General features: G+C 58.1%; 1 protein-coding gene across 14 annotated transcripts in view; it reads left to right on the top strand.

Moving 5' to 3' along the window:
- Positions 1–22,350, top strand: part of CACNA1C (calcium voltage-gated channel subunit alpha1 C) — a 474,146-nt gene that overhangs the window by 332,284 nt on the left and 119,512 nt on the right. For 10 of the 14 annotated variants that reach the window (XM_060113743.1, XM_060113735.1, XM_060113742.1 and 7 more), the window contains exons 8-9: positions 2,306–2,409; positions 9,006–9,178. In XM_060113743.1, coding sequence (XP_059969726.1) covers positions 2,306–2,409; positions 9,006–9,178 — 277 coding nt within the window. Of the gene's footprint in view, positions 1–1,939; positions 2,044–2,305; positions 2,410–9,005; positions 9,179–22,350 lie in introns of all 14 variants that reach the window. The other 4 variants (XM_060113745.1, XM_060113738.1, XM_060113732.1 and 1 more) reach the window with 1 other exon arrangement.

Genomic DNA, 22,350 nt, shown 5'->3' with positions numbered 1-22,350 from the left:
CTCATGGGTTCCTTGAGTCATCAGAGATGTGTGGCCTGGAGGACTGCATTTTCCATGAGCTTAAATGTTCACAAAATGTAGGGCACGAGGAACCAGCCAGTGGAGATCTTCCCCACGGAGGCCGCTGAGGAACCAGCCCTCCCTCCCCATCCCCGTCTGCCCGGCTCTGGGGGCAGTTTCGCAAGGGTGGCCCTTGGCACTGGGACCGAGCCCGTCTCTGGATGGCCCTGTGTGGGTTCCCCGGCAGCCTTGGATCAGGAAGGAGGCTCCCAGCTCCCGCGACGGGGCAGCCTGTGACTCCGCGGATCTCAGGGCCCCGCCCTCCCCTCGCCGTTGTGCTGGGCGCGTCACGCTGCCGGCACCGTCCCAACGCTTGCCAGTTCCTGAAACCCCTTCCTGGGGCAGGACCGCGCGGCCTCCAGGCGGCCTAACTGCCCCTGCCCTCCTCCCCCCAGTGGTACCCCCGGGCCGCTTGATCCGGCCTCACTGGCCTCTGCAGCCTCTCCTGGGGGCCCATGGCTATGCACACGCACCCCTGCAGCCGCATTCACCACCCGACGTCCACTGACCTGTCCCCCTACAGCAAGGGCCTCCCGTGGGTAGCGGGGCTGGCACAGAGGGGGCCCGTCCGTCCACCCGGCCGGCCTCACTGAGCACCCGCCTTATACGAGGCCCTGTTCTGGGCACTTGGGGGCACAGGCTCCACCCAACGCCTGTCCTCATGCCACTGGCACCCCAGCACAGAGGACAAACGATGCACAGCAGTGAGTAGATTATACATTTGGAAAGTGTATGTGCTGCGTGGAAAACAGAGTGGCCGCGTGGCGGCGAGGATGTCCACAGACTCACATTACATTGGATTGAACTGTGACCTGGGAAAGTCGCGTGTTGGGCACCTTTTCCTTACGTGGCTCAAACCGGCATCCCTGAGGGCGGGACAGAGCTGTGCTCTCTGCCCTGTGGTCACGCTGGGGAGCTGCCTCCAATGAGACACCGTAGCCCCGGGTAAACGAGAGCAGATTTGGAAAGGACGTGCGGGGGCAGCACCGAGAACCGGTCAGTGCTTCTCAGAGCACACGAGCCGCCCCGTGGACCTGGGGGCAGGGAATCACAGCCTCTGTCGTGCCGTTGCCTCGGAGGCTGGGGGCCGTGGGCCAGCGGTTCTCAAACCTCAGCTCGCATCCGACTCACCGCAGGGCTGGTGAGAACGTGGTCGCCGGGTGCCCCCAGTGTAGACGGAGGGCCCGGAGTGTGCAGTTCCAAACTCGTTCCCAGGTCCCCCGGTGAGGCCGGGGACAACACCTTGAGAACCACGGGTGTAGGTCATTCGGGGAGCCTGTGCACTTAGGAATTTGGAAACCCGGGGGCGTCGACCTCCCACGGGGATCCACGGTCCCGTGAGTTGCAGGCGCAGGAGCTGTCCCCTGAGTCCAGCCAGAACAACCGTCCTCCCCGGCCCGAGGCCTGTGGTGCCAATAAGGCAGCACGGTCCACCCTAAACTCCAGGCGCAAGGGTCACCCCCTGAGGAAGTCACCTCCCCACGTGTGCCCGAAGGTTCCAGCCCCCAGCTGGTCCCTGAGAGCTGAGGCCAGGGTGGTGGGCGCAGTGGCCACATAAACCCAACTGAGCGAAAACCATCGTAGGAAGAACCACTTTAGAGGTGACCCAGCTTCTTAGACAACTGAATAGATAACATGGGAGGAAAACTCTGTTCCAGAAAATAAAGGGACAGAGAGAGCCTGGCGAGATTCCCCCTGAGGCAGAACCTGCCGAGGCCCTTCTTGCTCAGGTCAAGGTCACGGGGTGTTTGGGTCAAGATGGTGCCCGGGGACAGTGATCTCCCACGCCAGCCTCTGCTCACAGCCTCCCTGCCTCCCTGCCTACTTGCTTTGACTCACTGCTGCTTCTCTCTTTCCTAACTATCCTTCGTCTTTCCAGATGCAGGACGCTATGGGCTACGAGTTACCCTGGGTGTATTTTGTCAGTCTGGTCATCTTTGGATCCTTTTTCGTTCTAAATCTGGTTCTTGGTGTGTTGAGCGGGTAAGCTGACCGTTTCTGTGTCCTCTTTACGACGCGGCTGAGCAAGGCCCCAGGTCCCGCTGTATCCGTCACCAGGCCCAGGAGAAACAGAAAACGTCTCCATTCAGCCAGGCCCGCTGGCCATTGGCTGGGCAGGCCATTTGGCCTCTGATGACCTAGAGGCCCCGGTCCCGGTGCTGCCTGGTCGGCGTCGGGCCCGGGGTGGGCAGGGCCATGCTCGGCTGCTCTCGGAGCTGTACTAACTGTGATTCCATTCTTCCAGGTCAATGATGCCGTGGGAAGGGACTGGCCCTGGATCTATTTTGTTACACTAATCATCATAGGGTCATTTTTTGTACTTAACTTGGTTCTCGGTGTCCTTAGCGGGTAAGCAGGACCAAGGAAAAAGGTCTTGATTTTTCCATTTATTTCACTTACTCTTTCTGCTTTTCCTGGCTTTATTCTTTTTCTGACTCTGATGAACCTGGGACATGGGGCCACCCCAGGAGCCTTGAAGTGAATGTCCTTGGCCTGGCTGGGCAGAGGTCAGAGGCACAGGCCGAGCCCACTGGTTTGGGCTGCAGTGAGAGGTACCCGGGCCCACCTGTCTCCTGCCACCTGCCCACCCCAGGCTGTCCAGGAGGGCAGGATGCTTCTCCAGGGACCTCAGAGCAGCCAAGCCCCTCGGGTGGGAAGGGCTGGGCAGAGGAATTGGAGGAAGATGCGTGGGCCGAGGGCTTCTGGCCCGCATAGCAGCCTCGCAGGTGGGTACCTGCCCTATCTCTGCAGCCACAGTCCAGGGCAGGCTGGCAGTGAAGACTCAGGTCCTCTTTACCCAGAGTTGACCGGACCAGGGTACCAGGAGTTTGAGCTAAAACGCAAGTAAACAAAACAGACTGAAATGCTCATTCTCTTTGGCTCCCATCACAGACCGGGCCGTCCATCTCTGTATCCCTCCTCTGAAAGAAAGGGCGCTCAGCTGTTTGAAGCATCTATTACTGGAGCACAGAGGAGATAGAAGCCACTTTCCTTTCACTTTGTCCGCTTGGCTCCAAGTGCAAGGCTCACCTCATTTCCGCCTTTGCTCGGATGAAGTTAAAACGCGGCCGAGGCGGCCCGTGGGTGGGGCCCGAGGAGCCCCGGGCGGCCACCTCTGCACCCCGGGCCCACTGGACGCCTCTTCGGCCCACTCTCTACTTCCCGAGCCCCCACCAGCCATGCAAGGCCATCGCCTGAAGGCTCCCAGGGACACTTTCTGCCTTCGCCACGTGGGGAGGGGCAGCCGCTTCATAGCCTTTCCTCCGTCTCTGCGGACGTGATGTTGGGGACAGTCGGGCGAGGGAGGAGGACGTCCCACCCCCTCCTGCCGCAGCCCAAGGCCTCGCAGGAGCACCGGGGTCAGTCCTGGAAGTGGGGGAGGGACAGAGTCCGCCTCCATCCTCACCCCTCCCCACGGGGGTGCTGTCAGGGGCTCCGTCACACCGGGCCTTTGCCGCGAGCAGCTGCACGGGGACTAGCACCTTCCGTCAGGGTGATAGTGACACACGCAGGCCGGCAGACGCCCCGGTCAGCTGCCTGGAGGGTGGAAGGGTTTCCATTTCTGTGTCCGACACAAGAAAATGCCCTGTTTATAAGGAGTCATCAGGAAGAGCGTTGAAAAGTCAACCTCGTCACCCACTCAAGGCAGAAATTTGGATGCTCCAGGCAGAAGGTTTGTAAATGTTACTCACCCATCTGACAAAACGGAGATCATGATCCCAAGTCCTCGGTCGCAGGGATCGTAGAGCGAGGTACCTCCCGTCGAGTCCTCAGCACACGGCAGTGCTGTCCTCACTGGGATCGCTGGTTACTCCAGGGCTGTCAGAGCTGAGATTACTGAACAGGGTCGTGGCAGGTTAGACCTGCTCCGCCCTCTGCTTCCAGACCCGAGCGGAGGGAGCCTGAGATGCCACGTGGCTTGTAGGGGTCCCCTCGCCGGTCACTGTCAGCACGAGACGCGGCCCAGCACCCATCTTCCTGCCGCTGCCCTGCAGACGGACGTTGAACAAGCCGGACCTGTAACACGCCAGGGTTCTGAACCTGGAAAAAAGTGGTTCCACGTTCTCCCTGCAGAGACAAGGAGAGAGTCTGAGCAGTGAAGCCCCCCAGGAGTCTGAGGTGGAGGCTGAGGCCTCGACTACAAAGCCCCCCTCGAGCAGAGGGTCTGCCTGGTCATCCTCAGCTCCCCCAGCGGGTCCAAGTGGGGTCAGAGGGCGGCAGCGCTGGGGGCAGGCAGAGTGACCTTGAAGGCCCAGTCTTGGTTCAAGGGAGAGCGGGTGTGTGGAGCCTGCTGGATTCCAGAAACCCGGTCTAGTCTGGGCCTGAGAGCCCAGCCCTTGCTCAGGGTCCCCGGGCCCCTCCTCACACCCGCTCCTGCTCCGTTCCTCCCCACGTTGCTGGGGAACATCTCCCAAGGCTCCCCCGGCCCCGGACACCCTCTGCCTGGCGTGAGCAGCTCCCCTTCCCGGCCTGTCCAGAGGGCTGGCCACGCAGTGAGGAGGCCCAGAGCCAGGCTGCCGTCGGCTGAGCATGCGTGGTGCTCACCCTGTCTCGACAAGTCAGGGCAGCAGTGTGGTCGTTACCCTGGAGCACAGCCGAATGCCTCTTCACCCGGCGGCCAGCCTTCCAGAAGCATTCGGAACCCTCTCAGCGCTCGCGGAAGGCCCGTCTCAGGGGTGGCGTCAGTGGTCAACAGCTCAACAGCAGGCCCCGGGTTCGGTGCCTTCGGAGGATGCGCTCCTTTGCTGCCCACGACACCCCCGCGAGCTGGGGCCAAGCAGGCGTCCACTCCACAGAGGAGAAGAGTGAAGGTTACGTGCGGGAACTCCCCCAGTTCTCACCGGTGGGGCCTGGAGGATCCGAGATTGAACCCACGCAATGTGGACCCACAGCCTCTGTCCCCGTCCCTCAGGCTCCGCCGTCCCCAAGCCCATCGGCCTGGTTAATCCCGTGTCCTCGGAGGACAGCCACGACCTGGGAGGAGACGCGTGGGAACCGCAGTAAGGACTGTCCCAGAGGAAGCTGGGGAGCCCCAGCCCCGCAGGCTGCGGACAGGTCCTGAGCTGGGGGCCAGCGGCCCTGCAGACATAACAGCCCTCGAGGGAGAACAGAGCTCCCCCAGCAGCACTGCAGTCTTGGAGCATTTGCAGCTGGGGGCCGACACCCTGCGTCCACCAGTTAAGGGTATTATCGTCGTTTCAGAGCCCAGCACGGTAACTGTCCTCGTGAGCTACACCCTGCTGTCACCGAGGAAGGGCTCAGCTGTGCTTGGGGCCGTCTGCTCAGGAAGGCAGGGAGAGCGACACTCTGCAAAGCCTCCATTTTAAAGGCGGAATTCAGAGATTTGGGTCATCAGAGGGACGGCCGTCCTTGGTCTGGAAACCCATTCCTGCTGAGCCTGGAGGCGTCCGTGTAAATGTGCATCTCGTGGGTTTTTTCCAGACGCTCCCACGGTCATCATCTCTTGATCCTGACATGTCATAGGGCTGATATTAGTCACATAAGAACCAGATTATATGACCTTCTCCTCCAGAGACCTCAGCCTCTTGCCATGAGAATTACAGTGACGGCAGCCACAAGGTGCTAGAAGCTGCACTAGAAGGCGCCATCGGGTGAAAGTCCCTGGACCCTGGACTCTGGTTACTTTTTGGTTTTAAGTGGTTGCAAACCGAGAAGACGTGTGTCTTCAGGTGACAAGGGGCCCGGGACGTCTTAGAGGGTGGGCGCCCAGCTCCTGTTCCCCCAGGGAGGTGGGGCAGAGGGCCTGAGGGTGGGCATTTTACAACCTGAAACCCTGACCACAGGCCACAGTTAGGACGCTACATCCAGGTCCCGAGGAAGCAGAAGCGCCCGGACACACCGCCTCGTGGCTGGAGCAGGGGAGACGCGCATGATGCCTGGAAGGCTTGTTCCACGAAGTGCCCACCAGCCCTGGATTCGTGAACACCGGCCTCTGCCCTCAGGGGATGTGGGGTTAGGTTCCTGCAAGACTCTGGACACGACACTGCCGTCAGTACACAAGCTGTCGTGTGTGCGCGTCTGTGTGAAGTAGCCTCGTTCGAGGCACGGTGTTGATCCGTTCGCACCGAGCTCTCAATCCACAGCCCGTAACTCAAGCCTGGATTCCGCTTGTCGGACACACGGATTTGCCCCGTGAGGCACCTTGCAGCCCTCGTGCCCTTAGGGTCACAGACTGCACGGCGGCTCCATGCTCGGGGGCCGTTTTAATCAGAAAAATCACCAACAGAAAGCACAAAATGCGGAAATGGGCTGTAAAAAGGCTCTTGTTCACAGTATGAGCTGCACCACCAAGGAGGCGAGCGGCCCCTCGTCCAGCCTCAGCCGGGAACGTGACCCCAGGTCCCGCCTTTCTGCGCGTCCGCAGTGACCGCGAGGGCTCGCAGTGTGGATGACGTGACGAAGAAGGCCTTGCGGGGAGGCGGGTCTGCAGACGCGGAGTCCGTGGGTGACGAGGACCAGCCACACCGGTCACCGCGGGGCCTGGAGCCCGGCCGCCGCGCCGACGGACCCTTCACGCGGCCGCCCTCTGCGAGCTGTGCCAGTGCGCACCCGGCCCAGGCCCTCCACCGCGTTTGTCCTGTCGGCCGTTGCGCACATAGGACGTGCTCCTGCCTTCACGCAGACCCACCGCGACTGACCGGGCAGCCGGTTCCAGCCCCTGGGCCCAGGCCGCGTGGGACATCCAGCGAGGGCACGAAGAGAGTGGGGCCCTGCCGCCCTGCACGCCCCCGCTGCGTGGAGCCCGGAGAGGGAGCCCCTCACCTCCCCCCGGCCCGGGCCGGGCTGCGCCCCACGCTCCGCGCGGTCCTGGCCCTGCGGCCCCTCGAAGCCCCTCACACCCCAGGACACCTCATTTCCTCTTCTCCCGGATGTGTGTCTTGGTTCCCAGAGGTCGTGGGGTACGGGTGGCGAGCCTTCGTTCCGCGGAGCAGATGCTGTGACGCACGGCCGGGTCAGCTTCCCCGGCTCTGGTCTGATCCCGACTCCAGGAGAAGCACGGCCTCTGAGCTACTCAGTCACCCTTCCACCCGAACCCGCTGCACAAGGCATGGAGCTCTCAGGCGTGTGGCGATGGAAGGGCACTCAGGGGGCGCCTGGATCTGCAGTCTGGGGCCTGCAGGGGGGCCCCGCTCCGTGAAGTGACTCTCCGGGTGGCGAACCGCAGCCCCGGGAGGAGTGGCGGGTGCGGAGAGCTGGGGACTCTCTCCGGGCCCATCCGCCCTGGAGGCGAGGCCTCCGTCCACACTGTCAGCTGTCAGCACAGCCCCTTTTCCCTGGGAAGGAAGGGATGGTGCCGCCAGCTGCCAGGAAGCCCAAGAAAGAGCAGGTTCGGTCCGATTCGAACTGGAGTCAACCAAAGTGAAGAAGAACATTCCATCCCAGCCAGAGCGTCGTCAAAGCAGCAGTCCAAGAGAACTCGTAGCTCGGGAGCCCACGGCTCCCGGTGAAAACGTCCCCCAGACCCCTTCTGGCCCGAACCTCACCATAAAGGGTCGCGGCTGAGGTCTGTGCTCCTGCCGCGGCTGCAGTGAATGCAGATCCTGGACGGTGGGCGCAGGGGCTCCGGGGCTGAGCCTTCCTGCCCCGTGGCTTGTCGGCGTGTCCTTCCGTCCACGGGACCCTTCCATGGAGTGTGTGTCTCGTGTAAGGAATCCCTTTCAGGTGGACTCTCCGGCCTCCCACCCTGAACTAGGCCTCAACTGCTGAAGGAAGGAGGAGTCACGTCTCTAGGAAGAAACCAAGAGGCCCAGTGCATCCCCCCAACACACACACACACACACACACACACACACACACACACACACACACACACACACACACACACACACACACACACACACACACACACACACACACACACACACACACACACACACACACACACACACACACACACACACACCCAGGAGCCCCATTTCCCAGAGACTGGAGGTCAGAGGCAGGCTGCTCCTATCTGTTTTGGAAGAAAAGGCACAGCCTTACTTTGAGAGTGAGAACCAGCCTCCCTGACTCCCCTCTTGCCTGTCGGGTCCCTCCTGGCTCAGAAAGTGAATTCAAGGTCAGAGAGAAATTAAGGACAGAATCATAGAAAATAGGAAAGAAAGAGACACTCTCCAAAATTCTTCAATACGCTCTTCTTCCAGCAAATCCCAGCTTAATCTTAGTTTCTACTCATCATTGCTTTAGCCTGAACGCCTCATTTAACTTTTATATCATCTTGATTTCATGTATTTTTCCATTCTGATTAGATTTCCTTTTTAACCCAAAGGGCTCCCCCCAGGACATTTTCCTGTGTCTGGAATCCTCTTCTGTCTCCCTCCATGAGGGAAAGGACATCCTCTACAGTAGAAACCCCTCCAGGCTTGCTGAACGGGGCCGAAGGAACCCTAGAAATGAGAATGGGGGGTGAGGAGGAGAGGTCTCCTGGGCCTGACATCACTGTTGTCCTGGAAAACATTAACGACTGGCTCTTTGCGGGGAAGAGCCCTGGTTTGTGACATTGGACGATTTCCGCGGTGTACATATCCCCACCATGGCGGATTTTGAGCCACCGAGGAGGCATCAGGGTTGGCAGAGCCAGTGCGGGGAGTGGGCTTCAGCTCGACCCCAAGTCCTCGTGTCCCGGGGCTCTGGCGGGGGTGCCGCCGGGTTACTGCTCGGAAGGCCTTTCCGGGTCATCGGAGAACGTTGGTCATGAAGAGACAGAGCTTGCCTTCATGGCCCAGGACGCAGGGCAGTGGACTCGGTCCACCCACCGTCGAGCCCCGAGTCAGGCAGCGCCCCGCCCCCGTGACTGCGTCCTCGTTTGTGAGAGCAGATCAGACCCGGGACGGGGCGCGGTCTGTGCAGCGCGGTGCGGCCGGCGGCTTCCCGTGTGAAGCAATTAACGCTTTGTTCTTCTTGTCCGTCCGCCCTCTCGCCAGAGAGTTTTCCAAAGAGAGGGAGAAGGCCAAGGCCCGGGGCGACTTCCAGAAGCTGCGGGAGAAGCAGCAGCTGGAGGAGGACCTGAAGGGCTACCTGGACTGGATCACGCAGGCGGAGGACATCGACCCCGAGAACGAGGACGAGGGCTTGGACGAGGAGAAACCCCGAAACAGTGAGCGGCCTCCCCGTCTGGGGCTGGGGTCTGGGCGAGGCAGGGGCGCGGCGAGGCGCGGGGGCTTCCCCCCCGTCCTGACGGTGCGGCCCCTGTAGCCACACCGGGTTGGTGGGTGGCCATCCTTCTCTGCTCTCAGAAATCAGTGCCACGTGTGGAGCAAGGCCTGCTATAGTCCCCCTAGAGCCTCTGGTCCTGGGACGGGGGAAACTTTGCTCAGTTGGGCTCTTGGTTTTAAATCCGACATCCTCCTCCCAGCTCCGGCTCCCTGGGCCAGGGGCGGGAGTCCTGCTCCAGGCTTATTCACACGGGACCATCTCTCCCCCCACCACCACTGGAAAGCAGGCTCTCCCCCCGCCCCCTTTCCAAGGACCACTGCACTTTCTCAGGGAAAAGAGCCAAAGGTTTCTCTCGAGGAGGCTAGATTGAAAGATCTGGGAAGGTGCTCAATGGGAAGGTTGGGGAAACCCGGAGGAAACTGGCAGAATAGCTTTAGGTTTTAGAAACTGACGCCAACCCCTCTCTTCTCCTCCTGCGGGCCCCCTTCCTTGGGTTGCGCACATTTGAATCGGGATGTTTCTGACCAAGGAACCAAACAGGTTAAATAACCGAGATGCTTGCTGAGCGGGGTCAGGCAGATAAGGGCAGGAAGCTAGAAAGGCTCCCAGGCCCAGAGGGAGGAGAGAGACCCGCTGAGGCTCCAGGGGCTGACGGGGAAGCCGGGTGTCCATCGCTGTGTCCTGACAGAGGCCAGGAGGGCGCAGGACGCGTGTGTGCACGTGTATCCCGACGCGCATGCGGATACAGTGGCCTTGGGCGTGGGCGTAGATTCTGCCGGTTGTGTTCATGCCCCCTGGCCGGGTTCTGTGTGTCCCTGCTCGTTGGTACCTGAGCTCTAAGTGGGAATCTAGGAGGGGGAGCAGGTGGAGAGAGAAGGAAGGCGACTTGGATGTGAGCAGAGAGCAGGCCCGCCTCCATCGGTTCAGAGATGGATCGAATACAGCCTTCCACGACCTGCCTTCCGATAACTCTGCTCAAGGAATGAACACAAGTTTAAAACACACACACAGCCAGGGACTGGTAACAAGGAGGCCTTCACACTCTGCTAAGGAGTTTTTGCAAGTTGGACGACAAGGCCTTAGATGGATTAGAACAGTGAGCGGCGATGCTGCTGAGAATCTTCCTGGAAAGATGCCGGAAGCGTCCATTCCACTGCTGACGGATCGTGGATGGGGGATGGTTCATGGCACCCAGCGGTGTGTGACTAGTGAGCCGGCCTGGGAGCCTCGTCGACACCTGCTGCAAAGCACAGGAGCCAGCTCTGGGCTCCGGTGTGCACCCTGGTCACGGTGGAGCCCAGCTCACCACAGATGGTAGGAGCGTGTCTCTTACATGTTCATAGAAACTTGTGTGTCCACTGCCCGCGCAGCACTCGGTGGCTGTCCACAGAGACACAGTTATCCTGCTCTTTTCTGAGGACAGGTGTGCTGCTTCCCTGTCCTGCCCTGATGGAGAATTCTTTGCTGCTGGAGCAGATCAAGTGGACGAGGCCCATCTAGCCCCTCTTTCTGCCCAAGCTCTGGGAAGAGCACGATATACTGCCTGCCCCAATGGACAGAGTCTCTGCCAGGGTTCTCACGAGCCCTTATGTGGATGAAGTCAGTCTGAAGCCTGGCGTCCCTCCCTGCACTCGCTCCTGGTGGCTGCAGGAGCCTGGGGTCTGTTTCTCATCCTCATCCCTGCCCTCAGAGGACAGAACGGAGCCTGCCGCCTTCCGTCGTGGACATGGTGGTGGGCCGGTTCTCGGGGGAGGGGGCCAGGGACTGGGCATCTAAAAAAGCAAGACAGAGGGTGAAATAGAAGCACGTGAGGAACTGAATGAGAGACGCTTGGATATGGAGCCAGGAGGCATGTCCAGAGGCCGGGGCTGCAGGGAAGTCCGGTCAAGAGCAGAGCGGACGAGACGGGCTTGTTAAGGGACTGGCCACTTAATAGATTCACAGAAAAGGTGGGCCCGTGGCTCAGAAACTATATTCTGGTCTTCAGAACTTTGTAGTTTGCCCTTTGAAACAAATACAAGGGAAGAAATGCTGCTATTAATGATATGCGTTTCTATCAAAGTAGTATCTTTGCCTTTGAAACTGCTAAAAGATTACAATACAGTGTATTTGCCAGTTCTCTTCAGCTTAAAAATTAAGTCATCTTTTGAGAAAAGAGAGAAAAGGGTATCATCACTCTTGACCAGTGGCTCTGGCAACTCATGCTTGTGCCCCAGGCAGGAGCCCCATCGGCACTTAGGAAATGCCAGCTGTCGGGCGCTGGTGACACAGGGTGGCTCCAGTGCGGACACAGTTCAGTGACACGTCCTTATGTGGTAGCTGAGCACACCCACGGGGAGCCCAGTTATTCATTTTTTGAGGAAGAGCTACAGATACCACTGAGGCCGTAGAAAGAACAGGGCTCGGGAAGGCAGCAGAGAGCGGGCATTGTTTGAGGTGTTTCTCTAAGTAATTAGAGTCAATGAGTTGGCCAGTAAATTATATAAAAACTAAGTTAAAGTCCACTCAGTTCATTCGTCCTTCCACCCACCCATCCATCCATCAGCCAGTTAAAGGTCTGCTCTGTGTCTGGAGCTGTTTCAGGCCCTGAGGATCTAGCGATGCACCAAGTCCTCAAAAATCCCTGCCCTCGTGGAATGGGAATCTCTTCTCTTCTTTCTTTCTCCTCCTCAAGATCAAAAAATGCCTGGATTAAGTATCTGTACACATGGGAATCTCTCTCTCATGTTGTTACGACCATTTCCATGCAGCCCCAGTCCTCGAAGACAGACATTTGTGCAGATGAACCTGGAAAAGACAGACAGACCGTGGAACCAAAACACTTGAGTTTCCACACAGATAAGCAGGTTAAGTATTTTTCCAGTGTATTCAGTTCCGTTTGCAGGAGCCCCTCTGCAATCACCGTTCGCCAGCAGAGCCGCTTGGCCACCGCCACCCTGCGGCATCTGGGGTTACATGTCATTGACACACGGAGACTTGAGGGCCTCCAAGAGCAGCAGGTTGCCCACGGAAGGGCCCTGTGGGGCTCGAGGGCGGTGATCTGAACACCACTGGTCTACACCGTATACATGTCAAGGGCACGTGCATCATTATTTGAGCTTTTTTTTTTTTTTTACAATTTAATTAGTACAATCAGTTTTCCTTGGACTTACTCGTGGGCGTGGCTGCCACACGCCTGGAGTCCTGAGACTGCGTCCCACCAGCACCCGGTCAGACGGCGTGAGAAGGACACTAGCAATGGTTTTTTTTGTTTTGTTTTGTTTTGTTTTAGTTACTCTCTTTTATTTATTTATTTATTTATTTATTGGCTGCCTTGGGTCTTCATTGCTGCGCGCGGGCTTTCTCTAGTTGCAGAGAGCAGGGGCTGCTCTTCGTTGTGGTGCGTGGGCTTCTCTTGTTGAGGAGCACGGGCTCTAGGTGCACTGGCTCAGTAGTTGCGGCTCGCGGGCTCCAGAGCACAGGCTCAGTAGTTGTAGGGCACGGGCTTCGTTGCTCCGCGGCATGTGGGATCTTCCCGGACCAGGGCTCAAACCCGTGTCCCCTGCATTGGCAGGCGGATTCTTAACCACTGCGCCACCAGGGAAGTCCCAGCAATGGTTTTTTTCCCGACTCCCTTCTTACTTTGGACCCAAAGTTATCGTGTTAGAGGCCGTCCTAACCCCACACCCTGCGGGGAGAGCAGACGCCTCTCCTGCCCCGCCCATCGGCTTTAGCTCGTCCTAATCCAGCCCTAAAACGTCAGCGCTGGAAACCGCCGCAGAGATCAGGTGGGGAACAGCTCGCCTGGGCTGGTGATGAGGTCCGTTGGGGCTCAGAGGCAGCGCAGAGATGAGCGGCCCGGGGGCCCTGCAGTGAGGCTGTTTCATGGATTCTTCTGGGCTGGTGGGAATGACTCCCCAGGGTGGGTACCAGACACCCACGTTTTATGCAGACGCTCACTCGGGAATCGGTCAGAACAAGGACCCCGGAGGGGGTGGTATCTCCGCAGACAGCCATCCACCGTGGAGCAGTCTGGCTGTTCTGCTGTCAGGCCCATGACTTTGTAGACACCAGTGTCCCAGCCTGGGTGCAGTGGAAGGGCCCCCGAGGGCCACGTCGAGCGTACGGTGAGAAGCAGGTGTCCCGACCCAGCCTAGGAAGGCCGGCCTATGCATCTTAAAGCAAAACCAGCTCTGGGGGAGCTTGCCAGCCGGCTGTAGAAACCACGGCCATCTTCCTTGGGGGTGGAGTAGCTTCTGGAAGGAAGGAGGGTGTGAAAGCCACACAGTAGAAGGGAAAGCTGGCAGCCAGTGGAGCGAGGGCGAGACCTTCTCATTCACATGCTGTCCTCGAAGGCGTCGTTCTAACCCAGCTGGTGTGGAGCTGCTCTTTGGATCCCAAGGTTGGACAGTGGGCGAGGGTCGGCACCTGCGGGCTCTCCTGGGCTGGAGTGCCAAGGCGGACAGGGCGGGGGCGTGAGAGGGGACAGCACAGGGACGATCTCGTTTCATCCTCCCCGGGATCGTCTCCCGTGGGCACTGACGCCCCCTTTGTAGACGGGGAGCTGGGCTTAGAGAAGGTAACGTGTCCTGTCCCACAGCTTGTACGCTGCCCCCGACCTCGGGGATGTGGGCGTGAGTCCAGCGCTGCCCGGACCCCTCCTCAGCCCCGCCTTTCATGGTGCAGGGACCCCCCTGCCTCTCTGGCCAGAAGCGGCTGGAAGAGGTCCCTCTAACCCCTTCGTCACAGCATCTGTAACACCCTTAGTCTAACGTGCAGAGCGGGGTGGACGGAGGGAAGGAGGGCTGGGCGGGGGGTGGAAAATCTGACCTTAAACATTACCCTAAAGGACCCTGAGTGTGATTTTAAAAGCAGGGAGAGATGAGCTTTATGATTGTAAGGGCTGTGTTTGGAGCGTGAAAGGGAGTCACGGCAACATCTTGCTCAGGCGGAAGAAAGTTCCCTGAGGTCAGAAGCCGACCGCCTGGAGTGGTCTAAGGGCAGCTGTGCTTGGACAGGGGGCACAACAGTGGCCCCACCCGTCCGAGTTTCCTTCGGTTCGGGACTCCTTGAACTTGGTTAGGGGAGGTTGTTGGTCAGCCAGGAGGCTGCAGGGAGGGGTGCTCCAGGGCAGCGGCCAGCCCCTGTCCTGCCCTGGCGTGTGCACCTGGAGGAATGTGATGTAACCACCTTCAGTGCCGAGGGGTCATGTGGCCGCAGGGTCACCTCGGTGGAACCTCTGACGGTCCCAGGATCCTAGCACAACGGGGCGGGAGGGGAGGGGCGGGGGCTCCAACCAGCAACAGCCTCACCATGGGGGCTCATGTCACCTCCCTGAGGCCACCAAACCCACTGGCAAATGGATCCGCCCACTCAGCCCGCCCAGTAAAGCGCTGCTGTGATTTTCTTGTAAAGTTTTGCAAACAGATGGACACACCCGGGGGCTGAAGGTAGCTAGCTCCCTGGAGGCACTGAGGGGTGAATCGGCCTGCATCTCCCTCCGAGCCGCCCCCTGATGACCGGGGCTCAGCCCGAAGCACCCTCAGCTCCGCCCCTACCCCTCCCTTCCATGTAGACCCTGGGAGAGAAAAGCCCCTGTTGCGTCAAGACACGGTTTCTGTCAGAGGCTGTCTGTGGAGGAGAGGGTGACAGCTCCCGCTTCTGTCGCCCTGCTGATGTGGGGAGTTATCACCTGGGGATGGAGGGGGATCCTGGGGCGCAGCCGTACCAGTCAGGTGGGCTAAGTGCTGTACTAAGAAAGTCTCAGCCGCTTGGTAAGGTGAAGGGTGCTTCCTGCTCCTGGTTCCATGTGGGTCGAGTTGGCAGGAGGGAAGTTCACCTCCCCCTGGCCTCAGAGGTTCCGAGGATCCCCGGCGTCTGGGCAGGAGAGGAGGGAAGCAGAGGGCACTTGGAGGGCCCCAGGGAGGATGTAAAGGCCAGGCCTGGGAGAGTGGGCACCGCCTGCCCCTGGCCAGAACAGTTTGCAGCCCCCATAGCTTCCGGGGGGCTGGGGGGTGGGGGGGACGGACACAGTCTAAGTGACAGGGGGCAAAGCAGCCAGGGGAGGAGGCATGGTGGACACGAAGCCACGTCTCTGCTGCCCACAGGTTGGTAGCGGTTCTCGAGTCCAAAGGGATGAGAAAGGAGCTGCAGATGTGAAGTGAAGAACAAGTAAGCGGGGGGAAGGACTTCAGTTTCGGGTTTTGAGATGAAACCGAAGGTCAAGCCGGAAGTGGGGCTGAGACTGGTCCCAAACGGCCTCAGGTGTGGACTTTCTCCTGTGGGTTCAGCAGAGCCACCAAAAGGATCTGAGCAGGGGGACAAGTTCACCGTGGGAAGGTCACCCGGCTCCTTTTGTGGACAGTTGGTTGGGGGTCGGGGGGCTGGAAGCAGGGGGACCCAGCGGTTCCAGGGGCTGACACAGCCTGAAGTGGGAGTCACGGCGGGAAAGATGGCCCTCCGCTGATGGCCGGCGTCCACAAGGAAGGGACCAGGGCCAGCAGGGCCCAGGTGTCTTGGGGATGCGCAACTCGGGCTGTTCTTGACCTTGGGATGCAGCAGAGCCCGCCCCCAAGGGACCCCCGGGACCTGGTTTGTCCCGTCTGCTTGGCCGTGGGAGCCCTTTGCCCCGCACTGTCTCTATCCGTGACTTTACCCTGAAAGGCACCCTGGGTAGAATCCCAGTGGCTCCCCCTGATCTGACCCCTGCCCTTATGACTCAGTGGCTGATGGAAAAATAAGAGTTGAGTAACAGCCCCAAACACAGGGCTGTGAGGACTCCATCCTTCTGGGTCACTTCATCAGATGGACGTGCCCGGGCCTCTGTGGCAGCTGCAGAGCTGTGGAACAGGAAGGACCCCATCGTCTTAAGCAGCGATCGTACCTGCTGTAACCCTGGGCTGGTGGCACTTTGTGTTTGGGCCTCACGGTTCGAGGGGCAGGGCTGGGGCTGGGTCGGGAGCAGGAGAGCCCTGCCCTCGGGGAGCTGCCCCGAGGAGGGTGGTCCCGCAGGGGGTGGATTGACTCTCACACAGGAGGCGAGTGACGGAGTGAGGCTGGGCAGAGGCAGTGGGGAGAAGCACAGCTGGCGGCGGGGGCCACGTTCGGTGTTGCTCCTGCCCTCACGGGGCTGCTGTGAGACATCTCCACAGACGGGGCTTAGACGACAGACATCGGCTTCCATGGCTCTGCAGGCCGAACGTCCGTGATCAGGGCCCAGCATGGCCACGTTCTTGGGAGGCCCTCTGCCCGGCTCACGGACGGCCCGCTTCCTCCACGGATGCCTGCTAGTGCTCTGGCCTCTTCTAAGGCACGAATCCCATTCAGAAGGGCTCCACCCTCATACCCTAATCGCCTCCCAAAGGCCCCACCTCCAAATACCATCGCACTGGGATGAGGGTTTCAGCACATGAAGTTGGGGGGACACACACGTTCAGTCCATCGCAATGATCTTTCTGTACCCCTGTGCGAGACCCCGGATTCCTGCTGCAGCCAAGTGCGCGGCTCCCTCGGGATCAGAAACCACAGAATCCGGCCGCCGTGGGGAAACGCATGGCTCCCTGTGAGTGCGGGGACATGTGAGTGGGCGCTGGGTGTCATGGGTCTGCTTCCTGCAAGCCTGGCTCATTTCTGAGGACAGACGAGGGCAGGTTTTCCTCTAGTTCACAGTGTTTACAGATCCACTTCCTCTAAACAGACACGTAGGTGTCAACGCTATCTCGGGACAGATCACACAGCGTGCTCAGAGGTAGCCCAGCCAGAACCTGGCAGGCCCTCCCAGAACACAGCATGCAGTTTTGCTCGTGTCCAGACCCCCCGACTTTAAGCCTGTACTTGGACTTCACTGCAAAGACCGTAAACTTCCCTCCTCCTGCCCCTGGTCTGGATCCACACCGGGTTGACAGTCAGCACACCCCTCCTTAAAGGAGAGGATGTGCAAGAAAACTGTGCTTGCCCTTGAGACCCTGTTCTCAGAATGCGGTCCCCGAGTGGACAGTGTCCTGTAGAGGTCATCAAGGAAGGCGGGGGGTCAGTAGAATGTCCTGTTCCCAGTGACGTCCAGATAGTAGGCTAGGACAAGAAAGAAAGCCGTTTACTCCGCTTCATGAAAATATACATTTTTTGCAATTTAGACTTAATTCATATGAGTTCATCAGACTGTCCAAACTTAACCCCTGCAAAGAGGTCTGCAGGGGAAACTCACTAGACAGAGCTGTGATGAAAGGTTTGTCCTCTCCAAAAATATACATTTGAATTTCGATAAGGTTCTTCAGTGTTAGTTTTTTTTTTTTTTTTTTTACAAAAAGTATGGATATTAAGATATTTTTAAATGCCTGGACAGAGGAGCTTTTGATGGTTCCTAAATACATGTTCTAAAAATGACTTGCCAAGCACAACGCTGGTTTTGACTAACAGACCCTAAGTCCTGTTCAGATGGCTTCAGAATGTGCCCGATGCCGGCACACAAGCCCTCGAGACTAGAGGTCAAGAGGAAACAAAAATACAGGCCACAGGCTATTAAAGAATGATTACAGCTGCCCTGGGACTTGTCTGTGCCCCTGCTCCTGGGGTGAGATAATAGATCCGTCTCAAAACTTGCTGATGAGATGAAAAGCCCTAATTAGATGCCTGACAGGCTGGCCTTAAGGGGAAAAGCCTTTGTGTACCTTCCCAATTCCAAGCTTCAAATCAGCTGGCCCAATCCTTATATCTCATTTCAGTGACTCATGAGATAGGATAATGGTATCCAGTATCAGGCCAGTCACTATGCTAACAAAATTCTCTGAAAATAGCACATGCACCCACACCAGGCACGTACGCTCACACATGGGCAGGAAGAAATTGAGGACCCCTTTCCTGACAGCAACGTTCAGAATTAGAATCTCATGGTGTTTACTAATACTTGCTCCAGCCAGTGGGTCCAGCTAGGACAGGAAGCGTGGGGTGATGTCTGCTGTGTGCGGTAGAGACAGAGGAAAAGATCGGTGCTACCACCTGGGGTGGGGTGGGGTGGGCATCTTCTTGGTGCGAAAAGTACGGCCAGCGGTAGGGGGTTCCCGCCCCCTTGCCCGCGGCTCCTTCCGCGACTGTGCAATGACTGGGAAGCTGAAGCTGGTTGGTGGCTGACCGTCAGGCAGAGCATCCTAGGTTTTCACCAAGAAGGCCCCAAGCTTCAGTAAGACTTGTAGAGCTTCTTTTTGAGCCTCTTAGGTGGTATAAAATCATTTCCATGAATTATAATTTCCATAATCCCTTAGTGGATGAATTCTATCCATTCGTGAAGTCGCCCCTTGATTAGAAGCGTTGCGAGCACAGCAGTAGGAGGTGAACGGCCCTCATCCTCTCTCCTACCTGGAGGCCAGGGTTTCCGGTCTGCACAATCGTGCTGTTTTTGTAGACCGAGTAGGGGCCTGAGAATGACAGGCCACCTGACTTCCAGGCCCTGCCCACTAGCCGATGGGCAGGTTGCCTCTCTCGGTTTCCCTGTTTGTAAAAGGAGGGGTCGGATTAGACAGCTGCAGAGTCACCTTCCAGCTCTGGGTTTTGTGGCTGTAGTTGGAAGTGGACGCACATTAGCTTTTGCTCTGGGTCTCCTGCAGGATCCCCTGAACCCTGGAAGCGAGCTACTCCTTCTGAAGACCCTCCCAGGGCCTGGTCCACCCTGCCCTCCTGCCTGGAGAGCCCAGCTCCGCCATCTGCCTTCGGACCCGCCCTGCTCCCAGCCCTCCTCGGGCACCCCTCCCCTTCTCCCCTCCCGTGCTCACGCCCCTCCTTTCTGCTCCCACAATTCCTGTCCCACACCTGTGTCACGGCACTGATGTACGTGACCTATTGTACCTACTTATCCATCTTATCCCCTGCTTGGTTGGGTCGTGCACCTGGAAAGGGAGGGAAGCTTTGCATCCCCATCACTATCCAGAGCCTGGCAGATAGGCCGTCAGTGCATATTGGTTGGAAAAGGGTGGAAATTAATGGAGAAAAGTGGGGTCCTGGCCTGGAAGTCTTGGAAATTCTGCCATTGGGAATGGCAGATGACCTGGACCTGCCTTGTGACCATGTCAGGCTAAAACCAGACAGGACCAGACCTGGTCCCACAGAGGCTACATAACGAATCAGACACACAACTTCATTTTTCATCTTCCGCTGCTTGGCTGTCAACGCTTCTCTCTGACTTCTGGGAGAACACGGTGTTGTCTATTCCTCGGTGTTCTTCACGGACTCACCTCTTCTCCCCATTCTTCTTCAAAGACATCCAGAGACATGCCGGAAGTATCCTTATTTTATTTTTCTCTCAGCGAGGTCAGCTAGCCGGCTACGCACGGCAGTCAGGGAAAGGTTAAGAGAAGACCCAGAATAACTTCCCAGCTGCTTCTTTAGGACCAGAAGCTGAATACGTTTAAGGCTTGAAAAGGTCAACTCCCTTCCAAGGGACAGGGGTTTGATGTCATCCCTTATGGTCTTCGTGATAACGCTCATTTCAGTCACTGGCAGAGATGGAGATTTATGGGCTAAATGTTATCACCAGCTGAGGCTTAATGAGATCTCAACGGTAGCTCCTGGACGGAGTGGAAAGCAGCCATTTTGGTAATAAATAGAGAACAGCATCTAATTTGTAAATTCCTCTTTCTGTTGCTAAGTGTAATCAGATCAGTGAAACTGAAGGGAATTGTTGACGACCAAAAGTTATTTTCCATGCCTTAATCGGGCCAGGAAGCATTACTCCTAATAGAAGTGGCGTGCTTCTCTGACAGTGCTAGGGGAGGACATTTGTCATTAGACTAACCCAATTGTTGCATATTAAAAACTATGTTTAGCCCCAAATCTATTTAACACCAAACTGGAACTGAGGCCGTATGTCACTCTGCTACTAGTACCACTGGTTCAGAGAAGAAACATTCTTTCCAAAGGAGCTACAGACCTCTGCAGCAGCGCCGTACCCAAAGGGTCCACAGCCCATGAGATTGCATCTTGACCAAACAGGAGCATCCAGCGTAAGGCTCGGTGGACCCCCGTGGTGGCCAGGTGTGGTCACAGCCTCTCTGGCACGGCAGAGAACAGGTGGAGAGGACACAACACAGTCTCTGGCGGGTCCTGGCTTCAGTTTAGGGTTAAAAAGGAGAATTAAAGGGGCACAAAAGGGGGGGGGGTTAGTGCAGCTCTCTTGTGTCCAGTCATGCTTAAATCTTTTTCATGAGTAATCACAGTTTTTTTTACAAATTGTCTTCTCACAAATGTTGAGCACTTCTAGGGCAGGGACCCTGTCAGGGTAGGTGACTGTTAGCACACAGTAGGGACATCATGAATATTCATCACTTGGAGGTGATGCCCCAAAGGGAACGTGGTAACTGCAGCCCACCTTGGGAGCGGCCGAGAACACATGCATCATCACCATCAGTGCTCAGACTGCAGGTGACCTTTTAGATGCAAAACAAGTGGTCCTCAGGTCCTTCTCTTGGACCCGCGTTTTGCTTTTTCATCCCCAGTAAATCCATCTAGCGTCTGGGCCTTGCGCACACAGAGAATTATTACTGATGAAGCACCTCCTCTGACCTTTATTACCTTTGACCCTCACTTAACCCTCCAAGGTCGGTATTATGGTCTCGGTTTTTTAGATGAGGAAGGTGGGGCTCAGATGATTTTCCCAAGACAAGACAACCAGTAGGAGGCTTAGCCTGGTCCCACACGGAAGCCTGAATGGCTGTGGAGACCACCCACTTCCTCTTTTGCCAGGCAGCCCCTATGGCCCGAAACACCTGGTGGCAGGAAGGGGGTGGGGGGACGGGGGACCTGGTTCGTGGGCTCAGCTCTCCTACTCAGAGCTCCGCTCTCCTACTCAGAGCTCCGTGACCTCGCACAAAGCCTTCCTTCCCTGGGCCTTAGTTCCCTAATATGTGAAAGCGGTGCTGACATAACCCCGGCTTTCTATAGATCCTTGAGCCCCCGCTGGCCCTGCCTTTCTTTGAGTGCTGTGCTCCGGCATCACGGGGGCTGGGCCAGGGTGAGAGTGTCCTCGTTTTGCACACTCTGGATCTCTCCCTCCCGGCCGGGCAGCCGGTGGCCAAAGGGGAAAGTGCCCCCCATCTGAGGACTCCGCCCGGCCTCGCCCCGCCCCTGGCAGCTGACCTGTCCGCGCCGGTCTCAGAGCCAGTACCCTGACAAACTGGTCTTTGCCTTGAAGGCATCCAGCGGTAGAATCTCAGCGCTGGAAGGCGCCCCAGAGGCTCTCCCCGCTCACATCCTCATCCTGTCCCCTCCCGCACCCGGCCAGCCCTGCAGCCCTTCTGTCTCCACCCTGCTGACCTCTCATCTGCCAGGGGCTCGGTCTCCCGCAGTATCGTGGGAATAAAAAATAGGCCGCATCTCCTTTCTGCTTCCCCAGATCAGGCAAATGCCCTATCTTCACACCTCTTTTGCGAACCATCAGTAAAGGGTTTCTCCTGCAATGCAATCACCAGAAGCAATAGAGCCGCTTGAATCTGCCCAAGTCCCCCCGCCAGCCCCCTGACCCTGCTCACTTCATGGACCACACACGCCCCTTCTCGCACGATAAGCCTGTTCCGCGTCCCACCCCGCCCCCACCCTCTGGTGCCCCGTGACACCATTTGAAAACCAGAACTTCTGTATCCTTTCCTCCCCTCTGGGTTTCCTGGGCCACTGAGCCCACAGCGCGAGCCTCATAGGAGCCAGGACCCCGAGGGGAGCGGTGTCGGGGCAGCAAGGCCCAGGCGACCCAGGTTGGCCCCCCTTGAAGTCATTTCTGACGTGGGCATCCCATGTCCTGCCAGCGCCTCCGGGCCTGTGGCTGTGGAGAGGGTGGCCCCTGGTCCCTGGGTTTCAAACCATCTCTCTCTTCTAAAGAAGAGCAGTCAGCCTCTCCAGCAAGCCCAGGTCTCCTGAGAAACTCTGGAAGGTTTCTAAGATTAAGACTTAGATAACGCCTTTGATGGGGTTCAGGCCTCAGAGGGCAGACCTGGAGGGCAGGGCGGCTCAGTGGAAGGAGCCCGTGTGAGCCTGTCCGCTGTCCTCGCCTGTGTGCTGTGGGGCAGGGTCCCCTCTGGCCCTCGTGGGTCACCCGGCCGCGGGCCTTCCCGAGTCGGCACTGGAGAAGGAGGGCCTCGAGCAAGGCCGGATCCA

The sequence above is a fragment of the Mesoplodon densirostris genome, chromosome 11 (genome assembly GCF_025265405.1).
Source record: "Mesoplodon densirostris isolate mMesDen1 chromosome 11, mMesDen1 primary haplotype, whole genome shotgun sequence".
Taxonomy (NCBI): Eukaryota; Metazoa; Chordata; class Mammalia; order Artiodactyla; family Ziphiidae; genus Mesoplodon; species Mesoplodon densirostris.
Note: the sequence above shows the minus strand (reverse complement) of the source record. Positions and strands in the feature narration are given on the sequence as shown.